General features: G+C 54.2%; 2 protein-coding genes across 6 annotated transcripts; both read right to left on the reverse strand.

Annotated features, from left to right (window-relative positions):
- Window positions 1-2014: 2014 nt before the first annotated feature.
- LOC119092664 (dolichyl pyrophosphate Man9GlcNAc2 alpha-1,3-glucosyltransferase) lies at window positions 2015-7474 on the reverse strand. Of its 5 annotated transcripts, none has more exons than XM_037215630.1 (2): window positions 7445-7474; window positions 2015-4186 (listed from the first exon to the last, which is right to left on the reverse strand). In XM_037215630.1, exon 2 carries the CDS (start codon window positions 3998-4000, stop codon window positions 2495-2497), a length of 1506 nt encoding a protein of 501 aa, XP_037071525.1. In that variant the 5' UTR covers window positions 4001-4186; window positions 7445-7474; the 3' UTR covers window positions 2015-2494. The 5 variants fall into 5 exon arrangements, with proteins under 5 accessions (XP_037071525.1, XP_037071522.1, XP_037071523.1 ...); XM_037215627.1 differs by lacking the exon at window positions 7445-7474 and adding an exon at window positions 5146-5177; XM_037215628.1 differs by lacking the exon at window positions 7445-7474 and adding an exon at window positions 5100-5116.
- Window positions 7475-8820: 1346 nt separating this feature from the next.
- LOC119091701 (anoctamin-1) lies at window positions 8821-24193 on the reverse strand. Its single transcript, XM_037214532.1, has 16 exons — window positions 24069-24193; window positions 23079-23311; window positions 22593-22750; window positions 22146-22279; window positions 20280-20375; window positions 19909-20073; window positions 19222-19425; window positions 18587-18684; window positions 17313-17455; window positions 16327-16532; window positions 15661-15839; window positions 13285-13390; window positions 12804-12902; window positions 11634-11729; window positions 11366-11422; window positions 8821-8954 (listed from the first exon to the last, which is right to left on the reverse strand). Exons 1-15 carry the CDS (start codon window positions 24132-24134, stop codon window positions 11405-11407), a joined length of 2001 nt encoding a protein of 666 aa, XP_037070427.1. The 5' UTR covers window positions 24135-24193; the 3' UTR covers window positions 8821-8954; window positions 11366-11404.
- Between the last annotated feature and the right edge of the window lie 1165 nt (window positions 24194-25358).

The raw sequence follows: 25358 nt of genomic DNA on the forward strand, positions 1-25358 counted from the left end.
GGCAACCCCAGAGTAGGCCCCGCTCTGTCCACGAGGCCCCCTAGAAAATCATGGCCACCTAACGTAAGACCCATGGTGCCGCCCCTAATACCACAGATCGATTGGATGGGCTGCACCGATGTCAGAGCGATCTGAAGTCACCAAAAACGGCGCACTGATGTTGACAGCTGCCGGGCGGACACGCACTTCTTCGCGAGATAGATGCACTGGACGACTCTTGGGCCACGTATCCACATCCGGCGCTGCTCTCCACCCTATGACCAATATCTCCCACCAGGGCGGGACATTTTGGCTTTTTATCAGAGTCCCGATAAGTAACTAACAGGGAAAGCGTACCGTGATATGCTACCTAGCGTGGTTTGAAAGTATTCACGCAGCGCTTGCCTGTGACGTTCACTGTGGAAGTTCATAACATTTCGTGAACGACGGGTGCAGCGAGCTGTAATTTCGCACCCAAGCGCTCGCCGGGCCAGCTGGTTTGCACACACACGGGACGAGCGTAGCCGTCATCACGGGGCGTGTTGCACTGGTATCACTGTGCACTATCCTTGGCCATCTGTGTTGAGAACAGAGCGCCTCACTTTCCTCACGGTACTCAAGCATTGGTGGTGACGGCATCAGAATGTCAGATTTCTTTTTTGACCGTAGGTCAATGAGCGCAATGGCTCTCCTCTAGTCGAAAGGTGCTAAGACGGGCCAGAGGCTGAAATGCAGCCAATGTTTGTAAGGACGGTCAAACAGCCCCAGATGACGTACGGTTAACTTGGTGCGAAATGGCTCGAAAAAGTCTGGGAGCTTTTAAAATGCCAGGACAGCCTGTCAGCGCTCCGCTCAAGGCCAAAGGACGCGTAGGAGGTACGTGACCTCAAAGGCCTCATTTAAGTTTTCCGAACCCCTGAACTGTTTTGAGCACACAGCTAGAATTATGAAGTGCTAAGTTTACATGATTTTTACGCGTTTGTGAAAGTCGAAACTTCCTTCTACGACGCTCATGCTCTAATTTTTTCTCGAGGTCATACCGGCGACATTTTGCCCAAAAAAGACAACTTAAGTGTATTTCTCGCAAGAAAAGCCTTTAAAGAGGTTTTCTGGACAATTATTTCATCTATCTCGCTCTTGAGTGCACCAATATCTTCCTGGCGGCTCTTACAAGGTCAGGTCATCCAAAGTATTCTAGGTCGAACTTTCACATTTGTAACCAGATTTGACCCACAAAACGTCCCATAATTTAAAACTTATTGACTTATGTGCCACGGCTTTGAAAGTCGTTTCTAACACTGTTGCTCCCCATTGCAATGCTGCATGTATCATTGTAATGCTGCCTGGGCCGAAAAGCCCATGCACATGCATGCATTGATGAAGATAGCTTAGTTCCTGCCCTTGATGTAGTCGGACGCGGCCAACGTAACGATCGTCTTCGCCCGTTTCACCTGACTTTTCGCAGGTCACGTGTCTCGTACCCGTATATGAATTGCCGTGTGACTCGCATGACCTGATTTGGCCTAACGAAGATCACCTGCCGCATTGTTCAGTCATACCTATCTGATGCAGTTCGTCGAGATCCTCCTTTTGCCCTTTGCCGTGGGCCTACTAATGCCGTTTTCCCGTGGGTCTACTTGCTTAGTTATCGTAGGGAGCCCTGAGGCCGCCTCTCGCGGGGGAAGGTGACAAAACATCCCACAGGGCGCGGGGTAAGATGATTGAGAGCCGTAGATTCAGAGGGACCCGAAGCGGTCTGCGAGGCGGCCACCGGCCTCATCTGCGGGTCCGGTGCCTGGGACGGGCATGTGGCGCGACGCGCCCACATCGGGGATAAACGCCACGTAACATGACTAAGCCTCCCAAGCTGTCTGTCATTCACCATTACCTAAATTCATGCAACTGTTATGCAAGACAGCGGGCCGTTCTCAGTTTCCAATGCGCAACAGGGAGCTGGAAAACACCTATGGCGACACTGTGCCCGCAGCGCAATATTTCCTATTGCTCAAACCTCATTATTGATAAACTCCACACATCAACATGTCCCAGCGAGTTTGTATTAAAAACCAGCCCCAGGCATCACAACCTTGCACCAAAACATAAGGCAGTGCGAGCTATTTCACCGGCCCAATCTCCACGGATCTCATCGCGCCACACAGACCTTGGACACTGCAGATATTAACCGCACCACGCTAGTGCACCGTCATGGAACCGACCATGGACATGCAAGCAGCACGAAACCCCACCGACAGGTATTTCATAAAACGTTGGCGAAAATTTAGCCCCGCATTCTGACAATGGTACTAGCAGTGCGTCGCACACAAACTGCCCGTCGATGGTGGACACTCGGTTTAACAAAAGGGAGCCTTTAGCACCATGGACAGGATATATCTGAATGACAGCATATGCCAAGCGATGCTCTCGTGCCCCTCGTGCGCGGTGTCCGTGACAAAGACTCAACAGAATACCATAACGGCAAGGGTCTCCCATCTAAAAAAGTAGAAAAGCTGCGTGTTCAGCATATCTTAAACTTCTCGTCGAAGAACTGGAACTGAATCAGGTGAAAATACAAGAAGAAGCCGGCAAAATGGACGAACGAGTAGAGCGAGATGAGCACGGCCCAGAGATCGGGGTAGCGCGCCGGCGGACTAAGGACGGCCGCGGCTGCGCCCAGCAGCACATAGCCGGCCAGCGAGAGGCCGAAGGCGGGCACCGCCCAGCGCGAGCAGGGGTCGACCGTCGGCTGGCCGCTGGTGGACGTGAGGCGGGAGCGCTGCTTGGGCGCCGCGGCGCGCCGGCTCACGTCCAGCACACCCGTCGTCATGTTGACGGCTACGATGAAGAAGACGGTGGTGGCGATGGTGGCGAGCAGGAGGCCGTCCTTCAGCAGCAAGGGCAGCATGCTCAGTGTTGAAGCGGTGAGGAACCAGAAGCACGAGAGCGGGTAGTCGGGGAAGAGCATGCAGGCCGGAATAGCAGCCAGCAGTATACTTTTCTCGTGCACTTGGAAGGAGAAAAGGAAGAAAGCGAGCGCCGAGTTCAGTAGCGACAGCATAAGGTTGTGCGCGGTCGGGTCTGTGAGAAGCGCCAAACTGCTGGGCATCAGGCACACGGCCGTCGCCGACAGGCACATGCTTGCAACTGTGCCGATGTCGTACAGTTCCTTCACCTTGTACGCCACGGACAGACTGGACCAGAAGTTTGCCACCTTGTCTTCGAACAAGCCGCGGTTGAACGGGAAGAGACGGATCACCACTTGCGCCGTCCGCTCACCGTCCACCAAGAACGGCAGCCACACGAGCCCAAACGTGGCCACCACCACGGCGCCGATCCTAGTCAGCTTGCCGACGGCGGCAGCCCAGGTGCGCTGGCGCAGACACAAACCCAGCAGGTAGCAGAAGAACGGCATGGCGTGGTACAGCTCCATCTGCTTGTAGTTGAGCGCCAGCGAGAAGAGCGCGGCGCCGACCAGGTCGCGGCGGCCGACCAGCGCCGCGACCGCCGCCACGGTCAGGCCCAGCGACACGCCGTTGTACTGGAAGTGGCCGTGGTCGATCAGCATAAGGCCGGGATACAGCGCGAACACAGCCAGCACGTTAAGCGTGACACTGCGGCTGCGGCACAGCGACAGCGCGAACCACAGCACGGCCGGCAGGAACACCAGCAGGTCCGCCACCAGCACCGTGCTGCGCATGAACAGCCGGTGCTCGGGCGTCTCGAGGCCGCGCGACGCGTGCAGTGCCACGTACGAGGGATCCAACCAGGCGGCCACGGCGCCGCACACGTAGCTGTGGTACGCCGTGAGTGGCGGATAGTCGAGGCCCCAGTAGAGCAGGTCATTGTCGGTGGTGTTGTGGTACCAGTCGGACAGCGGCAGGTTGTGCGTGACTTCCATCCAGTGCCGCTGTGCCTCGTAGTCGCCATACATGGGTGGCTGGTGCCGACCGGAGTGCGGGTGCAGCGACACCGCCCAGCGCAGCAGCAGCCCCAACCCCAGCACCAGCAGGTAGCGTCTGTCCATGATGAAGGGCTTCAGCCGTACACTTCCTTGAAGATGTGTGCAGCCGCCTGGCAGTGTCGCTTGATGATTGTTTGCAGGACCAGGTTTTGAAAGAGCATTACTTTTCTGCTACTACTATGCCACAAACTTGTACTACTTCCTCAGAGCACCATATTTGTGGCAACTGTTCAGCAATGTTCCAGAATCCTGCAATCACATAATGTTAGTGTTCAGTGACTTTCAGAAACATATTCACCTAAACATGGAAACAGCCAGTGGGTCACATCTGATTGGACTGAGTAACAAAAACAATTGTATCTCACAGGTTGCAATATGCAAAATTGCTTGCAATAAAATTGCAATACAAAAATTGCTTTGCCATGTAGTTTGTGCCTTAACTGTGAAGAAACATACAAGATAATAACTGTAACCTACTTGGGTTGTATTTGGTCAGCAGAGTGATCACATTAGACTTCTGTAAGGGTTCTGCCATGACAAAAATAAGGGGCTCATGCTTTAGCACACTGCAGTTATTTCAATTGGAACATGCTTTACATGATTGCAGCTAAATGTATGTCCAAGGCTTCATATCTACTAGCATCACACAGTAGGTGCTAGGAAAGCTCATGCCTTTTTCATGAACATGAGTAAATAGCATGAATGCATGCCAAATTAATTTTATATAATCATCTTTAAAGCTCAAATATTGTAAAGGACAATGTTGCACAACCATTTTCAGCTTGGCAGAACTTCCAGAGGGCTTGAGTTTGATTTTGCAATGAGGATGATGCTTTGCTATCAGCCAAATGAACAACATCATCCCCCTGAAAAACTGCTGCAATATAGTCATCCTTTCAACAACGCAGTAATTCTTCTGATTCTCGGTCCTAGCAGGGAGCTCTATCGCACCAGACACAGACAAATTTGCAGTTCTCACGGAATTATCGGAATGGACTTAAGTTTCTTTCTGCTAGATTTAGCTGATATGGACCGTCTTACTGAAAGCAAGGCCCGCGCCGGCGTTGCCAACATACAAACCAAACGCTTACGAGATTTCCCATCCCCAAGTTCCGCGCGTCCAACCCCTAGCGCTCTGCGCCCTAACCCATGCATCCCTAACGCCGACTCAGCTCCAGCCTTGCTCCTCACAGGGCCCTGCTCCTTACTCTCAAAATGCGTGGCACTTGTTATTGTCTCATATGGACCTCAATTGCATCCTGGGACGCGTAGCAATGACTCGCTATTAACCGGTCACCAAAAATGACTGAAATGTAACCAAAATAGTCACTTTCAATACATTGGTTAATTTGGTCAGTTGAATACCCCACCGCCAATTGTATTATTGCCACCAATGTGGGTGTTTTCGCCGCCGGTTTAACGCAGCCGTTAATCGTATTGCCTACTCAGCCGTAACCGTGCTTCTACGATGACTTACGACATTGTTTCGATCTTTACATCTGAAAATGCTCAAGGATTGTTCGCAAGCGGCTGCTAAAAACAAAAAGCTGACCGGGATCATTTAAGGTTGATGACGTCCCCCGCATTTTTAAAAATCAATGGAAGTTGTGTTGGGTTGTGGTAGCTGAAACCATCCCACACAGCAAGCTCTCGAGTAAAAAACAAACCGGTTTAGACCTTGGTCTGACCTTCATACCCGACTGTAGATCGATTAAATTTGTTATTGCTGTTGTTGCAGTTCTAAACTCAATAGTTTTGTTGCCTAAGAAACAGCCTCCGAGCAGTGTGGATTCGTCTACCACCGCGTTGTTCTATCAGATTGAACGATTCCCTTGAAACTGTAACCGCTAATGGCGATGGGCTGACTTTGACCTGCTATAGGTTAGTGACCCTACAAGGTACATATACGCTTTTGTTCGGACAAATTCGCTATTTAACACGCAACCGGGTGGCCGGTTCGATACCCTTCGCTCGAGTAGTGGGTCAGTTTGGCCTCCTGGGACCTCAAAAACTAAGGCAGTTAAATGTACCAAATTCACAGAGTGTCTTAACCTGTACGTGAACTCACTGAAGTCAAAGTTTGAGGCTCCTAGGTCATTGCCTTCGAGTCAAATACGGTCAAACAAGGAGAAACTCCAAGTTAGCGTCCAAGGTGTCCCTAGAACCTAGGCACCTGTTGTAACAAAAATTAACATGTTCATTTAAGGCCATTGACCTTGTTTCGTCTTTGGAGGGTCACGGTGTCCAAAATCATACAATACTGCCTAGAGTTTTGCATATGAACAAGCGACAGAGATTATGCCAGGCAGTATGTTCCCCCAAAAATACGTTGCTCTAGGTCATTTTGGTCAGTGACCTATTCTGACCTCAAAAATGAGTCCATGGAAGATGTATAACGCGGTTACTGTAATCAATAAATTTAAAGTGAGCACCAGGAACTATATCACACAGCGAGTCCTAGAGAACTAAAACAGGCTAGTTTTGACCTTGGTCTGAGTTTCATACCTGACGCCAGTTCAGTGCAATTTGTTCATTCAATTGTTGCGTTGCCTACAAAAGTACCCCGCAGAGGGCTCCGTGTAACACTGTTGTTGCAGCAGATTGAATGATGGCGTAGCAATTGACTTTGACGCCATTCGGAAACCATATCGGAAAAAACCTTGAGGGGGGGGGGGTCAAAGAAATCTACACCCGAGGGTGTTAATTGCATTCAGTATGCAAAGTTTGGCGCTGCGTAGCCGGGCCATTAGGACACCATGCTGTAAAAACCTTCGGGAGTGAAATCAAATCACCACCGCCCAAAACCTACGTGGGAGGGGGGGGGGGGAGGGGGCTAAAATGACACGAACATCACAAGGATTCTAGTTATTCAGGCTCTCACGCCCTGTCAGTTAATACGCCATACTGGGCAGATATGTGTCGATGTCCGCCGCAAACATAAGGGACTAAACCGAAAGGTTTTAATGACACGTATCAGTGCCTGTTTCAACGTGCTAAATGGGGGAAGGGGATATACCCACCCACCAGTGACCTGAAGTACCCCCATACCCACGGTGAGCCGCCGCATCCCCCAGCAAAAACCTTGATTTGTAGGCAGCTCACGCCTGACCAGGCCTTTAAAACGGTTCAGGCAGGTACTGGAGACGCAGCAGGTGCATACATTCTGTACTGGACAAGCTTTTTTAGGTGAGGTTGCTGTTCCTAGCTATTAAAAAAGAACACCCAAATAAGCGAGAAGCCGCTTTTGAAACGTCAGATAGGTATGTCACATGCCTGCTTGACACAGACCTGCCCGACACATACAGTCTGTGTCATGCAGTTCAGACACAAGGGTTTCGACAGACAGACAGACCCGAAAAAACCGTTTCCACCCTAAATACCGCCGCATGATTTCCACCCTTACGTGTCCACGCTTACCAGCTGAAATTTGCTGAGCTCTGACCAATACGGCTCAGACCCGACTCATTTCACCGCCGGGATGAGGGTCGCCGCTTCCAGATAACCTACCTGACGTGGATCCGACACCTCGCGAGTTTAGCCCTTCCTGGTGTGTTCAAACGGTCCTATGTGAGCTCTGCTGCCAGCCGGAGCGCTTGACGCGGCGAACGGGACGAGCACACACGTTCGCACCGTTATATTAGATATTAGACGGTTATATTAGACGGTCGTCATATTCGCGCCGAACACAAGCGCAGGACAACAATCCGGACAAGAGCCGCATGGTGAGCAAAGCAGTTCCGGCGCCCGCCGCCTCTGCGCGAGCCTCCGCCATCGCTCCCAGAGACGCCGCGAGCTTTGTTAAACACCCGCCCGCGCCCGCATCCACGCGCTCAAACACGCGCCTGCATCGGCGGCGAGAATCAACGCCGACACCCGAACCCGCGCAGGAAGACACGCCATCACTGCCGTGGGCCCCGTCTGTCACGGGCGGCCCGTGCGCGAGGCCACGTGGACACGACGTGCCTCGCAGGCGGGTTGAGAGATGTGCGCCGTGGAAAATGTAAAACTACACCAATAAAAATGCGAGACAGATCAGGCGGAGGTTGTGTGACTGATAAACGGCTGGTGCGGCCAGACGCAATGCTGCATGGTGACGTGAAAAGCCAGTTCGAGGCAGCGAAAGGGTGCCCTGTTAAATCAGATCCGACTAGAAGTCCATGGCTGCTGTTGAACCATTCTTTGGCCGGCACCCACCCTGCACACCAACTACGCGAGAACAATAAACCTTAAGAAGGAGATAACGCAGTAGCCAAAGCACGAGAAATACCCAGTCTTCATCGCGAATCCTCCAACGACACGGCAATGGCAGACAAGGGGCAGAGCCAGTGCACCGCCACGCCCAGAGCTGCTTACACATAGCAACACACGCACGAACATTGCACGATGGGATCGAAAGGCACCAACGACGAAACCGAGTCCCGCTGTAGCACAACACGCAGCGCTGCCCTAACACCCGGCCTCAGCGAGGCGAACGAAAGCGCTTCTGTCGCAGGCCTACGCCAACCGTCTCCAACGCCACCGCTGCCCCGCACTGACACTGCATACCAAGCGTCTTTCAACAGCGCACACGACGTTCCTACGGGCTTAATCACAATGTCGGTTGGTACAGCTATGGACAGAACACAGACCGTTGAGCAGCAAAACCCATCACAGAATCGTAGCGTAGTGACGGCGGCTGCTACACATGGCCTGCACGCATCCGTGTTGTGCGTCCGCCGGACCTACTGCGACAAGGTATTAAAAATGGAAAACAGGCCGCGCCACGGAGCGTGCAAACTGCCAACTCGGCGTACGAGACAGCGACAGCTGCATCGGCGGGATCCATCGTCGCGACACACAGCGGGCTCCGGCGACACCACAGTTGACCGCCGCGTCCGCAGGACGGCGCTCACGTCAGAATGGCTGACTCGTAGTCCGAGATGTGATCCTTCTCCGTGCCGCTCGAGTTGCGGGACACCGCCTGACGCTCAGTGGGCTCGGCCATCAGCATGGACCTCTCAGCGAAAGGCTTCATATGCTGAAATGCAAGCACGCGCCAGTTAACCCGCTTAGGGGCCGGAAATATGCATGGATGCGCGCCGGCAGGGACGAAAATTGCCAACTCCGTGGAAATTAATCTCACCCAATTCAGTATTTCGTGGAGGTTCCATGAAAACACACGTCAAACGAGCTTCCAGTGGAATGGCTTCTTACCCAGAACATCGCTACAGACGGTACCTCGCGCCAATGCTCAGTAGAAGATAGCACATGTGTGTAAGAGGGCGGCAAATGCGCGCGAACATTTCAGCGCACCCTGACGAGCAAAACCGGCACATCGTAGTCGCAGTCTGATTAGTCACAGTCGTTAGTCACAGCATGCCTGACAAGAAGCACACATCATTGAGTTATTTGAACAGATGCGTATCACGTCTGATTTCGACATGATCGATCCATCACTGGCCGAACGCAACTATAAACTGGGGAGTCAATGCACCATTCATCCCGCGCGCTTACAGTTGTCCTTTTGCAAGCGACAAGGTACGTTCACCCGGAAATGCCGCCTACAAAAAGAAAATGACGGCATTCCAATGCTCGCTTTTCATATCACTAGCCGCATATATGAGTCACCGCACATTTATCCTGGCCTTTCCGCTTCGCCAAGAACCGGTAGTGAAACTGAAATCCTATACCCGTTGTTCTTCACCTCGATGCGATATCTGTGATATCTACTCCTGTTTTGGAACGTCCAAAAAACTTGCTCAATGTGCATGTGATTTGCCTCGTTTTTATCTTCCATCTATATTGTAACTCAAAAAGACTCGAACCTAAATTTAGACTTCCGGCATTTTTTGATGCTCCTTCAAATACACAGTTAAATATCGGAAAGACTTGGCAAGCACACTTATACGAGGTTGGCCAATTTGCGTTGACGTTTGGCGTTGTGCGTTGCGCTGCGTTGCGTTGGCGTTGGAAGGCAGCGTCGCGAACTGATGGCTCGCGTACTTGAGAACGGCCTTGGGACTTGACGGCAGGGGGCGGTGGAGGGGGGGGGGGGGGGGGGGCAGCTACAAGAAAACCAGTGCCGTGAGGGGCAAATACAATCGGCAAAATGGAATCTCCGATGCCATGGCTTTAATGATCGGAAGGGGACAGCATTGGCGTAGAAGCAGGCAGCGGAGGTGTGTGGGGGGGGGGGGGGGGGGGGGCGACCACGCAAACGTAGAAAAAATTGACACCACACTTAACGCCTGACATGATACAACATTAATACAAATCCTATGCCGTTCCCAGCTTTTTGCCATATCCTTCCATTTAGCGGAAAGTTCTACCCAACTCCCTTGCAGTTTACAAAACCAACGCGTGCATGTCAATGCCTGGCCTTCTTGTGCCCTTACAACCAGCTGCCTCTTTTGAACATGCCTGTCAGCATTTTTGACGTTGGCGAGAGGGCCTGCTTAGGGAGCTCATGGGCACGTTGAACTGTGCCGCTTCTCAAGGAATCATGCCTATAGTTTTTCACTGCGTGATTCAGCCGAACAGAGAGCTGCCCGATGGTGACAAAGCCCAAACCTATGGGTTGCTCCAAACCTATGGGCTGCTGAACTTGCGCATACTCCACTACGCATGACAATTACTGCGAAACATTGAAATAACGTGGTCTGCATATTCCGAGGCAACAACCACTTTGTACCCAATGCATTTCAACCCTAGGTTATTTCAAGTCAAATTAAAGGGGAAACAACAACGAACAACGCAGATCCGCCGTATGAGGTGATTGTGATCTTATCTGCTCAATGGTTTATGCCAACCTACTGATTCCATCCAAAATGGCCACCTTTCATCCCGGGGGGGGGGGGGGGGGCTACCATTGGCACAAACCACGTGTGCCTCATGCTTATTGCATGGTTGTGACTACGAATTTAATTAAATGAGACCGTCACGTGCGAAGTAGTATTTTACACGCAGGACTAAACTGTCTGGATAAGCATTGTTTGCCACCGCACCATAGTTACGAAGAGCAGTGCCACGCATGGAAAGTCGCATCCAATTCTGAAGCGCCTGGTTCAGGTTTAGAACATTAAACTTTTCCTGCAATAGGGCAGTGCAGGAACTAAGTCCTACCTCAAACGTGGGCGGTGTTAAAGCGAATTTGGACTAATTAATAATTACGAGCCGTTTGTACCGACGTGTTTTGGTACACGGAACATCGCAGAACGGTACCGGGTGTCGCGGCGACCCTTGGGCTGCGACTCTGCCGGCACGCACCGGCACACACGAGGACAGACCCTCAGCACGGTTATCAAGCCCGGCCAAAACTTGGTACAGCTCGGCCTGTGCTAGGTGTCAGTGTTTGCCGGCAGGCCGGCGCCAGCTGCGGGGCCCAGCTGTACAAGCAGCTGCACAAGCAGGTCACGACACGCCCGGCGGCCACGGCCGCTGCGTACTCACGAACGTTCTCAAAGCAGCGCTTTCAGACCCGAATGCCCATTATCCCGTGAGACTTAGCTACGCGGGAGAACAGAGTGCTCGTCAAAATTCACACCCGGATGCACATAACACGTGAGATCACCGGCTCGCATCGGTCGCAGCTATCTACAACACCGTTAGAGAATCTAAAGGGACCAAGCGGTGACTGCCGCACCGACCGAGCCAGTAACGGAACCGCACGGGAGGCACCGCCATCTGAGGTTCCAGTGCGGTCACGACCTCGACCTACCTCGGGGTCGCCGACCAGTCGCTGCAGCAGGGTGCAGCCCAGATTGCTGGGGTCCTCGCCCCGCGCCCGGTAAAGCTCCATCTCGACGATCATCTCCTGCCGGGGCGGACGGGCGGACGGGCGGTCAGACGGCCGTCGGTGACGGGACGGCCGGCTGACAAGCCCCGCGTCTCTCGCCACCGACCAGTTCTCCCCCCCCCCCCCCCCCATCATGCATCAAAAATACCGGAGGCATTTATGACGCGGTGCCGTTATTGTCAGGAAATGGTATGCCTACAAATGGATCCAACTTCTAGGGTGACTCAATGAAACGATTTGGTTAATATGAAAGACACGGAGGCGTCAAACGGTGTTCCAACGCATGGACACCAGCTGGCAAGAGGCAATGCGCGGGCAGCCTGCTGCTTTAAATGGGCTTCAGGCGGCCGACAGCAAAGCGAGCAATGCTTTAAAGTGCAGTAAGCCTCCACAGTCCAGTTGCGCGACTCGAAACCGCGAGCCATTCACATAAAGCCAGCGTTGCGAAACGCATGAATCGATTACACATAAGAACGACTCACAGAGAACGCATCATAAAACCTCAAACTGAGCCAGAGAAGCACTGGCAAATTTCGAAGCCAGGCAAACGCAGCACAAGAGGATGCATGAAGCGATGTAAGAAGACCCCCCGTTAGCCAGGTCCTCCGCATAAATATAATACAGTGACAAATGAAGCGGATGTCTGCGGTGATTGTCTGCTTTTGCCCCCTAAATAGCTAACAATACAGGACGCGAAACAAATCAAAACTAGTTACGCATTGCAAACGAGAGAATGTGCCGGATAGCCACAACTTGACGAACTCCTTACCGGCCCAACATCGCCATCTAGAGGTGTTTAGAACCATGTGACAACTACATCACGACTCATCACAGCGCCACATGCGCTCACCTTATCACAGACCGCTCGGTCAGCGTCACTGACCAGTCGTGAGAACACATCGCGTTTGGAGCACTGAGTGTCGGCGCTGTGATATGCCGTCCCTGACCCGTCACCGCGTAACCCGGCGCAGTACGCTCACAAGCGGCACGGGTGGCGCACGCCCGGGGGCACACGCCCTGTCCGCGCGCCCCAGCCCACCGCGGGGAGAGGGCCCCATCCATCCTGTCCCGGCCAGACCCGCCGGGTCGTACCTGCACCAGGTAGTTCTCCTGCTGGATGCGCTCCTTCAGCTTGCGCGGGATGTCGGGCGTGATCCAGCAGATCAGCTGCATGATCACGTACACCACATTCTGGAACACGCGGCCGCCACTGAGACTGCGTGCCGGGCAGCGGGCGGCGGGCAGGTCCCGAGCCGCTGACGCGCAGTCAGCCCGCCCACCTTTCCACTGAGACTGCGTGCCGGGCAGCCGGCGACGGGCAGGTCCCGAGCCGATAACGCGCTGTCAGCCCGCCCACCTTTCCACCGAGCGTCTCCACAATATGCCTGCTGACAGCAGCTGATCCGTCCCCAAAGGCGCACCATATGCCGACTGCGAGACGGGCGTACCACTGATACAGTCAGTCGAACACTGCAGGGTGCGCTGGGCGCCGATGAGACCGGAGCGGGTACGGTGAGCAGCCGCGGCCGGAGCCGCACCGCAGCGCTGAGCGGCCGCCAGCTGGCGCTCTCACCTCGAATATCAGCACGAAGATGAGCCGAGCGGCCAGCACGTGCCAGTAGAGCGTGTCCGGCGCGTACGGGTCGGCCGCGTCCGGGCCCAGCCGGTAGTCCAGGTACCTGTCACCAGGCGGCAGCACACGCTCGCGTGATGTCGGTGACGAGAGGCCCCGGCCGGCGGACGGAACAGAGACAAGACGGACACACGGCGGTTGGTCAGCGACCACCGCTGAGTACCACTGCCAACGGACCCAACGCCACACACCACTGGCGCGCGACGTCCACACACTCGCCGCATCTCGCGTATTTTCTCCAGTAAGTAAAAGTTTTTTTTCTGAGTTCTTAGTTTTTCTAGTGAAATTTTTTTCTCCAGTACGTAGTTTCTCCAGTTTCCCCTCCTGGCACAAATGTGCTACAAAGCTACCAACTTGTTTTCTCACTGTGCTCTAACGCAGCTAATGCTGTAAACATAAAAGTAGGCGCACACGATACAGATGCATTAAACACTGAAGTGACGTGCGTGAAGAAGTACGTGGTGCCCAGGGGGGGGGGGGGGGGAGGGAGCGCAGCAGGGGGAAGTAGTTGACCCCGGCCTTCCAGCAGGCAGGGGAGCAACAGTTCCCCTGTTCCCATTTCTTTTTTTGGGGGGAGAGGTCCCAATTTTTCTCAACTAACTGCAAAGTGTAGTTGCACGCATAATACTAAAATTCATATAAAAGAGGCCCCAAAAACTCAGCTAGAGGGTAAAAAATTGGGCATAAAAGATAATTTGCTACATCAAAAATTCCATTTTTGAGTCCTGAGGGCGCTTTTAGGAAGGGGGCAGCCAGTGCCATATATCAAGATGCCCAATGTTGTATAAAGGAGGGCCCTTTGCTGGCTTACGAGACCCCGTTACAATCTAGGAGGCCCTGTTCTGGTTTTGGAGGCACCCTCCATATTCAGGAGACCCAATTTCTAGAACAGGAGATAACTTTCATGTATGAGATGGCTACGGTTCCGAATCAGCATGCCCTGTTTTGGGATAGTGAGGCCCACTGGCGAGATCCGGAGGCCCTCCTTAACTGATTACACATATCTTCTTGGGGCACGCTATATGTAAGAGTTTGATAAGGGGCACGCGCTTTCAGTGCCCCTCACTCTTGATGACGCCGCCGCGCAGGAGCCCCCTCCCCCTGCGGGGAGGCCCAATTTTGTCCGCGAGGCCCCTGGCAAATCCTGCCCCCAACCCAAACCCATGGTGCTGTCAACATGCAAAGTGGAACAGGACCAGAGCAAATCAGGGGGCCGCAAAATAAACAGCGTTAATTAACATACGGCCCTCAACTTCGCAAAGAAAGCTGGTCAAGTCCGTGGAAAACTAGTTCGGCGACGTATTTTGTGGGGTAATTTCGTAAATTTCCAACGCTCAGCCCGAACTTACTTTGTGAAGCTACGCCCTGCCAGGATATCTGTATCGAGTGGCGCCAAGAAAGTTATGGCGTCTTGTGGCGCGTACAAGACACACACACAAACACACACACGCACAAATATCTCACACGAGGTTTAGTGTGTGCTGAACAACGGGCATTCCATGGGCGCCACTGGATTCCCACCAGCGCTAGGTCGCCGACCTGCGACAGTCGCGCACAGAAAGATGAGCAGCATGCAACCGCGGAGCGCACTACTATAGCGCTCCCCTCCTCTCCACTGGCGCTCCCGCCGCTCAATCTCTGCGAAGATGATCGCGGCAACTCCACGGAGAAACCTATTTGTTGGCGCAAATTGGCGTAATTGATGATATTTTTCACTGCTCAGCGCTTCCCCCCGGACCAATTTTGTGAAACTGCACCCATGTGGTCTGAACAGGTTTGTTTTCATGAATAACTGAGGGTAACTGCGCGCCTCTTTGTCTCTACTCTCTTCACTGTTCCTCACTTGATGTGGATAGGCCGGAAAGAGCACCTTTGTATCAAACTCCAAGCATTTATTTTGAGGGGATCCGTTGGTGGCAATCTGACCAGAGTCACGCACTTGCAAGTGCGTGAAGAAAGACTACGTGCAATTCGCTCACCTTTCCCAGTATCGTTACCTCCTTATCTTCGTGCGGACCTCAAGCACTCTTACGGCCACGCCACCACCCCGCCGCGCATCCACAGCGGCGTATGTCGTTTACGTTTGGCATTTCGTAGACCTAGCAGCCCCGCAAACAATTATCTCATTTAGTGGCTGCAGCAGCGGTTTTGCTTTGCGAGTGGCGTTTTTACACCTTTGAACAATGTTTTTATTAGCCGAGGCGTGATTTTTGTATCACGTCTCTACTAGAAAAACATCAGCCACCTGACGCCCGCAGGACCACACTACGTAGATCAAACACCTTACCGCAAATCCAGCGCCACCAGCCAACCGACCTGCACGTATCGATGCGCGTCGCGTTGTCAACCACGGGCCGGTAGCGCTCCGGGAAGTCAGCCACGCGGAACACGGCCAGGCTGTGGTTCATGTAGCCGGCGAGCGTGCCGTTCTCGCTGACCCTCATCTGGTAGACCAGCCGTGGGATGAAGTTGGACGTGAAGCCGATGATGAAGGCCTGGCCGGGGCACGAGCACCGGTTAGCCGGCGGACCCGGCGGAGCGAGCTGACGCACAGCAGCCGGAGACCGCAGGCCCAGCACCCGCCCCGGTCACGCCAAGACAGTACGTGGGCTGCACGGCTGCTAAGGTCGCCCAATGACCACGCGGTCACGGTCCGCGGATTCAACAGGCCCAGAGTCGCAGCATGCCCTGAGAGGCCATGAGGAAGACACGGTATCTGCGAGTGCATCGCGCCCAGAACCAGCTCGTCTGGCGCACACGAGCCCGACCGCGGCCGAGGCCGTTCCATCCCCGGCGCCGCGGTCTGGGCCGTTCCGTCCCCAGTGCAGTCCCGACCGCGGCCGAGGCCGTTCCGTTCTCGGTGCTGCAATTCCGGCCGCGGCCGAGGCCGTTCCATCCCCGGCGCCGCGGTGCCGGCCGTTCCGTCCCCGGTCCGCCGTCCCGGCCGTTCTGTCCCCGACGCCGCGGTCCTGGCAGACTCACGTTGCTAAGTACGGCCAGCTTGCCGACGGTGTTGAGAATGCGGTACCAGATGCCTATGTCGCGGACACGCTGGCCCACTGGCCGCCGGTAGAACGAGAGCAGCTTGCGCGCGTCTAGCCGCATCTCCAGCACATTGTTGAGGATGGCGAACAGCGGTGCCAGCGGGAACGACGCCACGAAGATGGTGACGAAGCCGAACTGGATCACTGCGGAGGCGAGGGAGCTAGGCGTTGGACAAAGCCGCCCCAGGGACCGGGCACGGACACCAGAGCTGTGCAGGAGTGTAGCCCACCCGCGCTCTGCTGATTGCAGTCAGCGCATCGGCATGACACAGTGAGGTGGTGATAAAAGACGCGATATTTTATGTCCGGCTAGCGCCGGCAGTCACCTGGTGTTAGCAACGCCGGCCAATATAAGCTATGGTCAAGCACCGGTCTACAGCCAGCAGGGGTCGGCTGGTACCAGCAATAGTATGCGCGTTCGATGTGTTCAGTGCGTGCGAACACAATCTAGCATCCCGAGAGTGGAAGCATATACAAGCTCACACCACTCGAACGAAACCAGTAATGAATCAGTAGTGGAAGCCGGGAACAGCGGCGGCGGGACGGAAATACAACATACCTGATACAAATCTAACAATCATAAGATATGATCAGGCTTATGATTCGATCACAAAGACATGCATCAACAGGTAAAGCACATAACTACTTTCGTTCCAGTAACATCAGGGATCCCAGTGTCTAACGGGATGTTCAAACCTACTAAAGTTAAGTTTTTCAGTGTTTTAGAGAGGAGCATTATTCACGTGGATAACACAGAAGCAATAATATTATTCCTCGGAGAAAAACCGGGAGAAAACTATATCTACTAAAGTTAATGAGTATGAATCAACACAGGCTCCTCACATTCTGTTCATACATAAAACGCACACGACCAAACGCCTAGAACGCGTGCTGTTGGCGCTCTGGCGCCCGGCGAGTCCTCACCCATTTCCAGGTACTCCCAGAAGAGGCTCTGGGGCCCCCAGTCGAGCAGCCGGAAGTCGGCCGCCCAGCGGGGCAGCACGCGGTCGTCCTCCTTCCTTTGGGTCAGCAGCTTGCTCAGGTCCCCGATCCAGGTGAACAGTTTCCTGCCCGAGTCGCGACCGACAGCGTCAGGGCCACTCATCGGCAAGGGGTCAGGACCAGGGGCCAGCGGACCAGGGGCCAGGGGATGTCAAGGTTGGGGAGACAGTGGACGTCAGGACTGGACACGGCAGCTGTACCGGATATCCGGGCTGGGGACAGCGGCTGCATTGGGAACATGAGGAATACGGCGAGTTTGCACCGACAGTTTACCTCACGGCGCACGTGAGGTACAAACTCGTCTGCCGTCCAGTGGAGTGCACCAAGGCCCGTCACGGCCCCAGCTAGTTCCTTTGCGGGCAAGGACTGACGGGGGGGGGGGGGGGGGGGGGGGAGACAGTGATGACAGCGCTGCACCAACAAGCCAGAGCACATCGTCAGGGGCCACATTCCGGCAACGATAACTGCACTGCTGTACCTCCTTAATCAGCACTGTTCGCATAGCTAGTGCAGGCCGTACAACACGGATGAGCTGAAGGAATCCGAGCCAGCGTGACCAGCATCACGCCTTGGAGGTATTGGATTCCAGCAAATAGTTCACCCACCTTCCGATTTTCAAGAAGAGAATGCATTTGCATCATGGAAAAACCGTAGATAGGCATTCTCACTAGTGCAGAGCTACGGAAAAATTACCGCTTTTGTACATAGAGTGTCGGCTGGCGGAGACGACTTTTCCTCGAATCGATCGAAATGAGACAGGCAAATGAGACACAGCACATTTAATTACAGGGCTGTTTCTTATGCCCACGACCGACCACAATTGATAAAAAGGTGTTTTGCATGCTACAACGGGCATAATTTGCAGTTTCGATTTCCACGAAAATCTTGTCTTTGAATGCGCAGTTATTGTCACGGCAGTCACGACGATATAAACAGAAAGCGAGTCGCGCTGCGACAAAGTAAGGAAAAAATTATACGTGACGTCACACACAATAGAGCATTCTTTGCATGCTGCGAATACACCCCTCAGGTCTCTGACCAGCGCTACCAGCGACGTCGAATTTTCCAAAGCCATGACGCTGACCACAACCGGCGGCAGCCGAGCTACACCAGCGAGCGTTCCCATATGTTTCTCCTTCGCACCCAATCAGCGTCTGAGCACCGGGCCGGCGTCCGGCCGACGGCGCACTACTCACGGCAGCACCATCTCCCAGATGGTGAGCAGCGCCTGCTTGCCCACCATGATGATGGCCAGCTGCATGGTGAGCTCCAGCAGACAGCCGCCCGGGCCGCACTGTCGCAGGAGACGCGGGACACGCGGCCGGCCGTCAGCGCCGCGACACACACACACACAGAACATACAGACAGCTGCCCAGACCGCACTGTCGCAGGAGACGCGGGACACGCGGCCGACCGTCAGCGCCGGGACACACACACACACATACCGACAACGCCGACTGCTGGCACGGGAGCAGTCACCGGGCACAGTCACCGGCATGGCTCGTCAGTGCTGTGGCCACCGCGAGTTAAGACCTAACGGATGACGCCAGCTTCTGACCGCGGCAAACCTTCTCACAACGAAACAACAACAGAGCACCGTCGTCCTGATCTTTCAAACGTAGCCCACACCTCAAATGGACAGGCTTGCGGACAACTCAGGACAGCACAGCCAGATGCACATTTGACGTCATGGATCAGTTCAACACAGCACAAGGCATGCGCACCACCCCACAAGTGCTAATGAGCATGACGAAGTAACCGGCTCCGGCGGCGACGGCGAGAACCCGAGGACCCACCGCGGCGGGCGGCCCCGCTCCGTCGCAGTTCTCACCTCCTCCTGACGGAAGCCAGCGATACGGTTGTACTTCCCCGGGTAGCCGTGGAAGCGGCCCTTGAAGAAAGCGATGTAGAAGATGGACGCGTAGTAGTTGATGAACTGCAGCAGGTAGATCTTGAGGGTGAGGCTGTCGTCGTACTCAGACTGGGTGCGGGGCAGCTCCAGGTCCGTCAGGTACTCAGCCAGCCGGTCATACACCTGAGCGCAGGTCAGGTCAGGTCAGGTCAGGTCAGGTCAGATCAGATCAGGCCATGTCAGGCCGGAGTCCGACCAAATCATGTTAGATCACGTACAAACCGGGTCACTGGCGTCCGGTCCAACATGGGCCAGGTCCGGTCAAACAGTCCCCAATCGGCCTGTTTCAGCTTATGACGCCAGACGCAGCGGTGACTCCAAAGCGGTCGCACAGTTGCTACCATGCAAGCTTGCAGACGAGTACAACGTGAGAGGCAGACTTGGGACTGCGCGCCAAAGAGGTGGGGGATTCGTCACAACGCTGTGCAGAATATGTACATTCCTCGAAGCTGGAAAGCTGAAAATTGAGAACTTCAAAACGCAAAATCTAGTACAGTTAAGCGTGTCCAGAACCCGACAAGATCTGTGCTCGAGAGTTTTGAAGTGAGCAGAGGACCTTTTAACATAACGCTACTTGTCATCTTGGCTGACCCTAAAGTTTCTGACCTGATTCAGCAGCAGCACTATCACCAGGTTGATGGTGGCCGCGGTGGCGTTGGTGAAGAGCATGGCGTAGCTGCTGACGTAGTCGTCCTTCCAGTAGGCCAGCGAGGCCAGCACCGACAGCCGGTACAACACCACGCCGATGATGATGGCGATGGCCACGGTGATCTGCGGCCGGGGCCAGAGTCCGGCTCACAGTCCCCGCCGCGGTCCGGGCTCGCCGCCGTCACACCCACACCAGCCGCACGATAGTACACGACGATAGCACACACACCATTGCTTTGTGATGAACAAGTTATTATGCTAGAGCGCGGCAGATCAGGCGATAGCTGATCGAGAAGATGCATATCAGGCAGATGTCTGTACCGACGCACCAGCAGGAGAACGATGGAGACGCTCAGCATGATCCGCGGGAATCGCATCTTCCAGAAGCTGACATGCGGCTCCAGCTGCTTCGTTACCACGTTCACCTGAGGAGAGCGATCTGGTAAGATAGGAATTCATCGCACTGTTTGCAACGACATCAGGCGTGATCACAGCGTTTAGACCCCACTGCTGACGGCTCAAACGCAAACCCTGAGGTCGAAGCCGCTACTGACAAAGTCTATGACGCGAATCCCACCAACCACACGCTTACGGACATAACCGCCACATGCCAGGACTGTAACGGGAGCTTTCTTGTCCTTCAGCCACAACGCGACGCGGCAAGGCCTAGCGCTAGACAATGACTGCTACAGATACTCTACATCTTTACTACTGCACTGAAAACTGGCGCCAACGAAACCATCATGTATTAATAATTGACCACATAATGATGACCACACAATAATGACCACAAACTCTATGAGATGAAACTAGGACAAAGAAACCGTCACGACTGCTAAATGGATACAATTTTGACGCGGCATTGTAAGCACCCCGCGTAACGGGTAAAGCTTCGACACTTCATTGCTTGTATGGACGAAACGTATGCAGTTAGAAAGTCATGTAAACAGAACTCTGGCACGCACGAGGCGGCCGTGTCGAGTAAAACTTAATTATAACCCAACCAACCCATGTTTGTTCGGCAAAACTGTTCCTTCTCCTGTTTCCGCCTGCCTGAATAGTCAATCAAATGAAAATTTTCACCTGAACGGTTTTTAAACATTAAAGGCTTAGACATGTAAATGTAGATGCCAACGCATGCTTAGATAGACGCACCTAGCTATGGCAGGAGTTTTGTGAGTAAAAGCTTGGTTGCGAAATATTTCGATCGCGGAAGTTGTCAAGCGAACGAATATGGGAAAACCTCTCTCGGTGGCATTTTTGTCGCGCAGCAAGAACAACGTCCAACGCATGTGTGTCGAGCTCACCGACTCGGAAATGGGCGCCCACTTTTGTGCGATAAATAGGACTGGAAGGTTATTGAGATGACAGTTTTCTCCTGTCAAAAAATATAATCGCATCCACCTACATCCCCGAAGTCATGAACGCTGACTCGGCGCTCACATCTACCCCACATCCCTTTTCCATGGTGCGCTGCATTCAACGGAGGCGCGTGTCCTTGAGATCCTTGACCCTTGATACACCATAATAGAGATCCTGTTTACTGAGACTTCAGTCCGAGATCCCTCAGTTTGGTACGGTTCTCACCACCTGCCTCCGGTCCATCAGCTTGATGAGATACTTACCTCTCGCCTTAAGTTCTACCAGGTCGCGGGGTAACCACTTTTCGTGGGAAAACCCCCAGCCCAGCGATGTACTTACCTCCTTTCAGAGTTTCTTCGGCTTGAAAAAGTGCTCAATTCCTGTCTGAGGCCCTTCAGCTCGGTGACGTACTCACCTCCTGTCTGAGGTTCTTCAGCTTGATGAGGCAGTCACCTCCTGTTTGAGGTCCTTCAGCTTAATGAGGTACTAACCTCCTGTCTCAGGTCCTTCAGCTTGGTGAGGCACTCACCTCCTGTCTCAGGTCCTTCAGCTTGATGGGGCACTCACCTCCTGTCTGAGGCCATTCAGCTTGATGAGGCACTCACCTCCTGTCTCAGGTCCTTCAGCTAGGTGAGGCACTCGCCTCCTGTCTTAGGTCCTTCAGCTTGACGAGGTACACACCTCCTGTCCGAGATCCTTCGGCTTGGTGAGGCACTCACCTCCTGTCTGAGGTCCTTGAGCTTGATGACGCACTCACCTCCTGTCTGAGGTCCTTCAGCTTGGTGAGGCACTCACCTCCTGTCTGAGATCCTTAAGCTTGATGACGCACTCACCTCCTGTCTCAGGTCCTTCAGCTTGGTGAGGTACTCCGGCCGCGGGTGCTCCTCCTTCACGTCGAAACCAGTCAGGTCCCAGCGGTGGGTAATCTCGGCGGAGTAGCGCTTCCAAAACTCCAGGAACAGCGCGGCTGGACAGACACTCGCCGGTTATTTCGACGGCTGCCACCAGGGATGTGTCACATCCACATCGGCCAGTCTCAAAGCTTTGACTCATACTTATCTTCATATGACTGTCAAATGTGATTCAGATGACGCTGCAGCCCCTGATGGCACAAGCACCGCGCTCCATCCGAACTAAACAGAGCAAACGGTAATCAACGGACTAATCGTCAAGCAAAATGCACAGCACTCCCGCAGAAAGCAATCAGCAAATCATGCATATCTGGAAACCCCCGCCAAGTACCAGGACATCAGACCACTGGCAAGCGGCAGACGACGCACCCCAGAAGGACATGAAGATGGCGAAGAAGAGCGTGGACGGATTGTCAACGAGGTAGGTGACCCGCGAGTGCACACACGTCTCATTCAGCCGCCAGAAGTCGCAGAACACGTCACAGATCGGGCACATCAGGACGTCCTTGTTCTCGCAGATGTCGTTTCTGGGCGGAAATGGGCGTTATGCGAATGGCGTTCAAGCAACACAACACAGAGACATACTGGCATGTGCCCATCACTTTCCGCCATCAGCACCGCATAAATCAATCCTGGCGGATCACCGAAGCAGCCAGGCTCAGCCGTTTCCAGCGACGACACGAAAAGCCCTGTGCGTTGAGTCCCGTTAACAGTCGTGTACACGTCCGAACCCAGGTGGTCGGCCGCTCTGGTGGGCCGAATCCCACACCAAGCAGTTTTCTCAACAGGACCAGCCTGGGACGGGCAACAGCGTCCCCCAGCGAGCACGCGACCCGGCTGCCACTGTCCCCTTACGTGGGCACGTCGTCGTAAAGCGTGATGATGCCGTAGAGGAAGCAGATGATGCCGACGATGGCCGGCGGGATGAGGGCATATGTGTAGAAGCCCAGCCAGGCGAAGTACATGCCGATCTTGACGCCGAAGTAGTCCTCCACGTAGTCGAGCGGCTGGTGCCGGTAAAATTTGCGCAGGGAGGCCCACTCGTAGTAGAGCAGGGCGCGCGCATTGCCCCGCCGCTTGTAGTCGCCCTAAAACGAGTCACCGATCACCGGTTACAAATGGCAGGTCACAGGTCACGAGTCACAGGTCACAGGTCGCAGATCGCGGGTCACAGATCATGGGTCACAGATCGCAAATGATAGATAACAGATCTAATCACGGATTGAGAGTCACAGACCATAGGTCACAGGTCATAGCACATGGATCATGGGTCACAGATCACGAGTGACGCGGACGCCGAACATACTGACGAGTCACAAATCACGGATTACGGATCACGGGTCACAGATCACGGATCACAGATCATGGGTCACGGATCACGAGTCACAGATCACGGGTCTTAGATCACAGGTCAAAGATCACGGGTCTTAGATCACAGGTCAAAGATCACGGGTCACAGGCCATGCGTCATACATCTAGGCACAAATCATGGGTCACAGATCACGCGTCACAGACCACAGCTCACAGGCCAGTGGTCACGGATGGGCGGTGAGTCGACCGCTGCCAAGCCACCGACAGCGTCCGGCCGTCAGCCGACGACGGCGCTCCACTCCAACATGACCCGCCCGCACCGGGTGCGGACGGCGCCGGCGCGCTGCAGGGCAGCGCTGTCGGACGACGCCTCTGACAGCGGGAGGCGCGTGGATCTGTCGGCCACTGCCGCCGTCCGAGCCCGATCCTGTGTCGACACGGCGCCAGGCGCGTCCGTGTCAACAGCGGACCTTGGAGCTCTGCTGGCAGCCGCTCGCCCCGCGGAGGGATCGGAGCTAGCCCGCCGCCGCTCACCTCGTGCGGGGCGTAGCTGGCCAAATACGTCTTGTCCGACAGCAGTTTGTCGATGCCGAAGTCCATTTTTGGCTGCTGGGTGGTGACCTGCTTTACAAACCACTTCCGCTTCAAAATGAAAGACACCACGCGCGCGCGAACAGCCGGGGTGAAAAAGTCTTCAGACATGTCAAACCTGTGACAAGAAATATAAGAATTAACGAGGAAGTGCATATGCGAGGCAACGCTTACCACGCGGCCGCCAACATGCCTTCACAGGTCTGCTCATGGTCGCATTTAAATGTGCACCTCGTTAAACGTGAAAAATAGCAGTGCACTACGCAATGTTTAAGCTAAGCTGACAACAACCCAACATGAAGAAGTCCGCATAGCAGAGTTCCAAAATTCATCCAGTAGGATGTGCAGGAGAAAAATATGAATTCGTACTACAAGAACTCTGGCTCTTCGGCGGCCCCACAATTCGTTGGCACTAATCTGTCGCCCTTTCACCCCGAACCCAGACATCTGACCTGACCGGTCCATTTGTCAAGCCTGAGGCACTTAGATACTGGGTTGACAGCCTCGATGCTGATTGGCTGATTTTGAGCCATGGGAGGGGCGGCAGGCAGTGAGACCCAAACCGGGGTGTACAGCATGCACATTGTTGACATCCCTGCCACCTAAGTGGCCAAATATTGGGACACTACTGCAGACTGACCTTGGGATAAGCTAGCTCAAACCAAGTAGGCTATGCCTTCAATGGAATCAGCTAGAATGAGCTGAAAAGAACTGCGCTTCTACCACGTACTCGCGCAAGAATACAAAACTGGCTTGACGGTTGTAAAAGAGGACATCAAATCACGCATAACTGTACAGCGCAGGAATACAGTGCAATGCGGTACAGGATGTGCAAGAGTTTTGTCTGTGATCAGCTGGCGTGTACTCAGCGCTGAAAACTCCACTCTTTAGTGGAAGAGCGGCTCAACCTGGCTCATGCCAGTCTGGCAAGCCCTGGCTTCAAACCGTCCTAACTACACCACGGCGCCAACACGCTCATATTACACCCAGATGACGACGGCTCCACAACTCACAGGTACTCTCGGTCCCTGCTGTAGACACCAGTCAGGTACTTGTTCTTGGGCGGGAACTTCCTCGGGTTGACGCCGAACATGCCCTTGTCGACGATGTCCACGAGGGTGGTGATCTCGCGGATGACGGGCACCTTCTTGAGGAAGTCCTCGTCGGCGCTCAGTCCGGCCGGCTGCGCGCACGATCTCGGTCAGCGCGCACGGCCGCCGCCGCCAGCGCACC

Source organism: Pollicipes pollicipes, unplaced genomic scaffold (genome assembly GCF_011947565.3).
Source record: "Pollicipes pollicipes isolate AB1234 unplaced genomic scaffold, Ppol_2.1 Scaffold_3447;HRSCAF=4054_pilon_pilon_pilon, whole genome shotgun sequence".
Classification (NCBI taxonomy): Eukaryota; Metazoa; Arthropoda; class Thecostraca; order Pollicipedomorpha; family Pollicipedidae; genus Pollicipes; species Pollicipes pollicipes.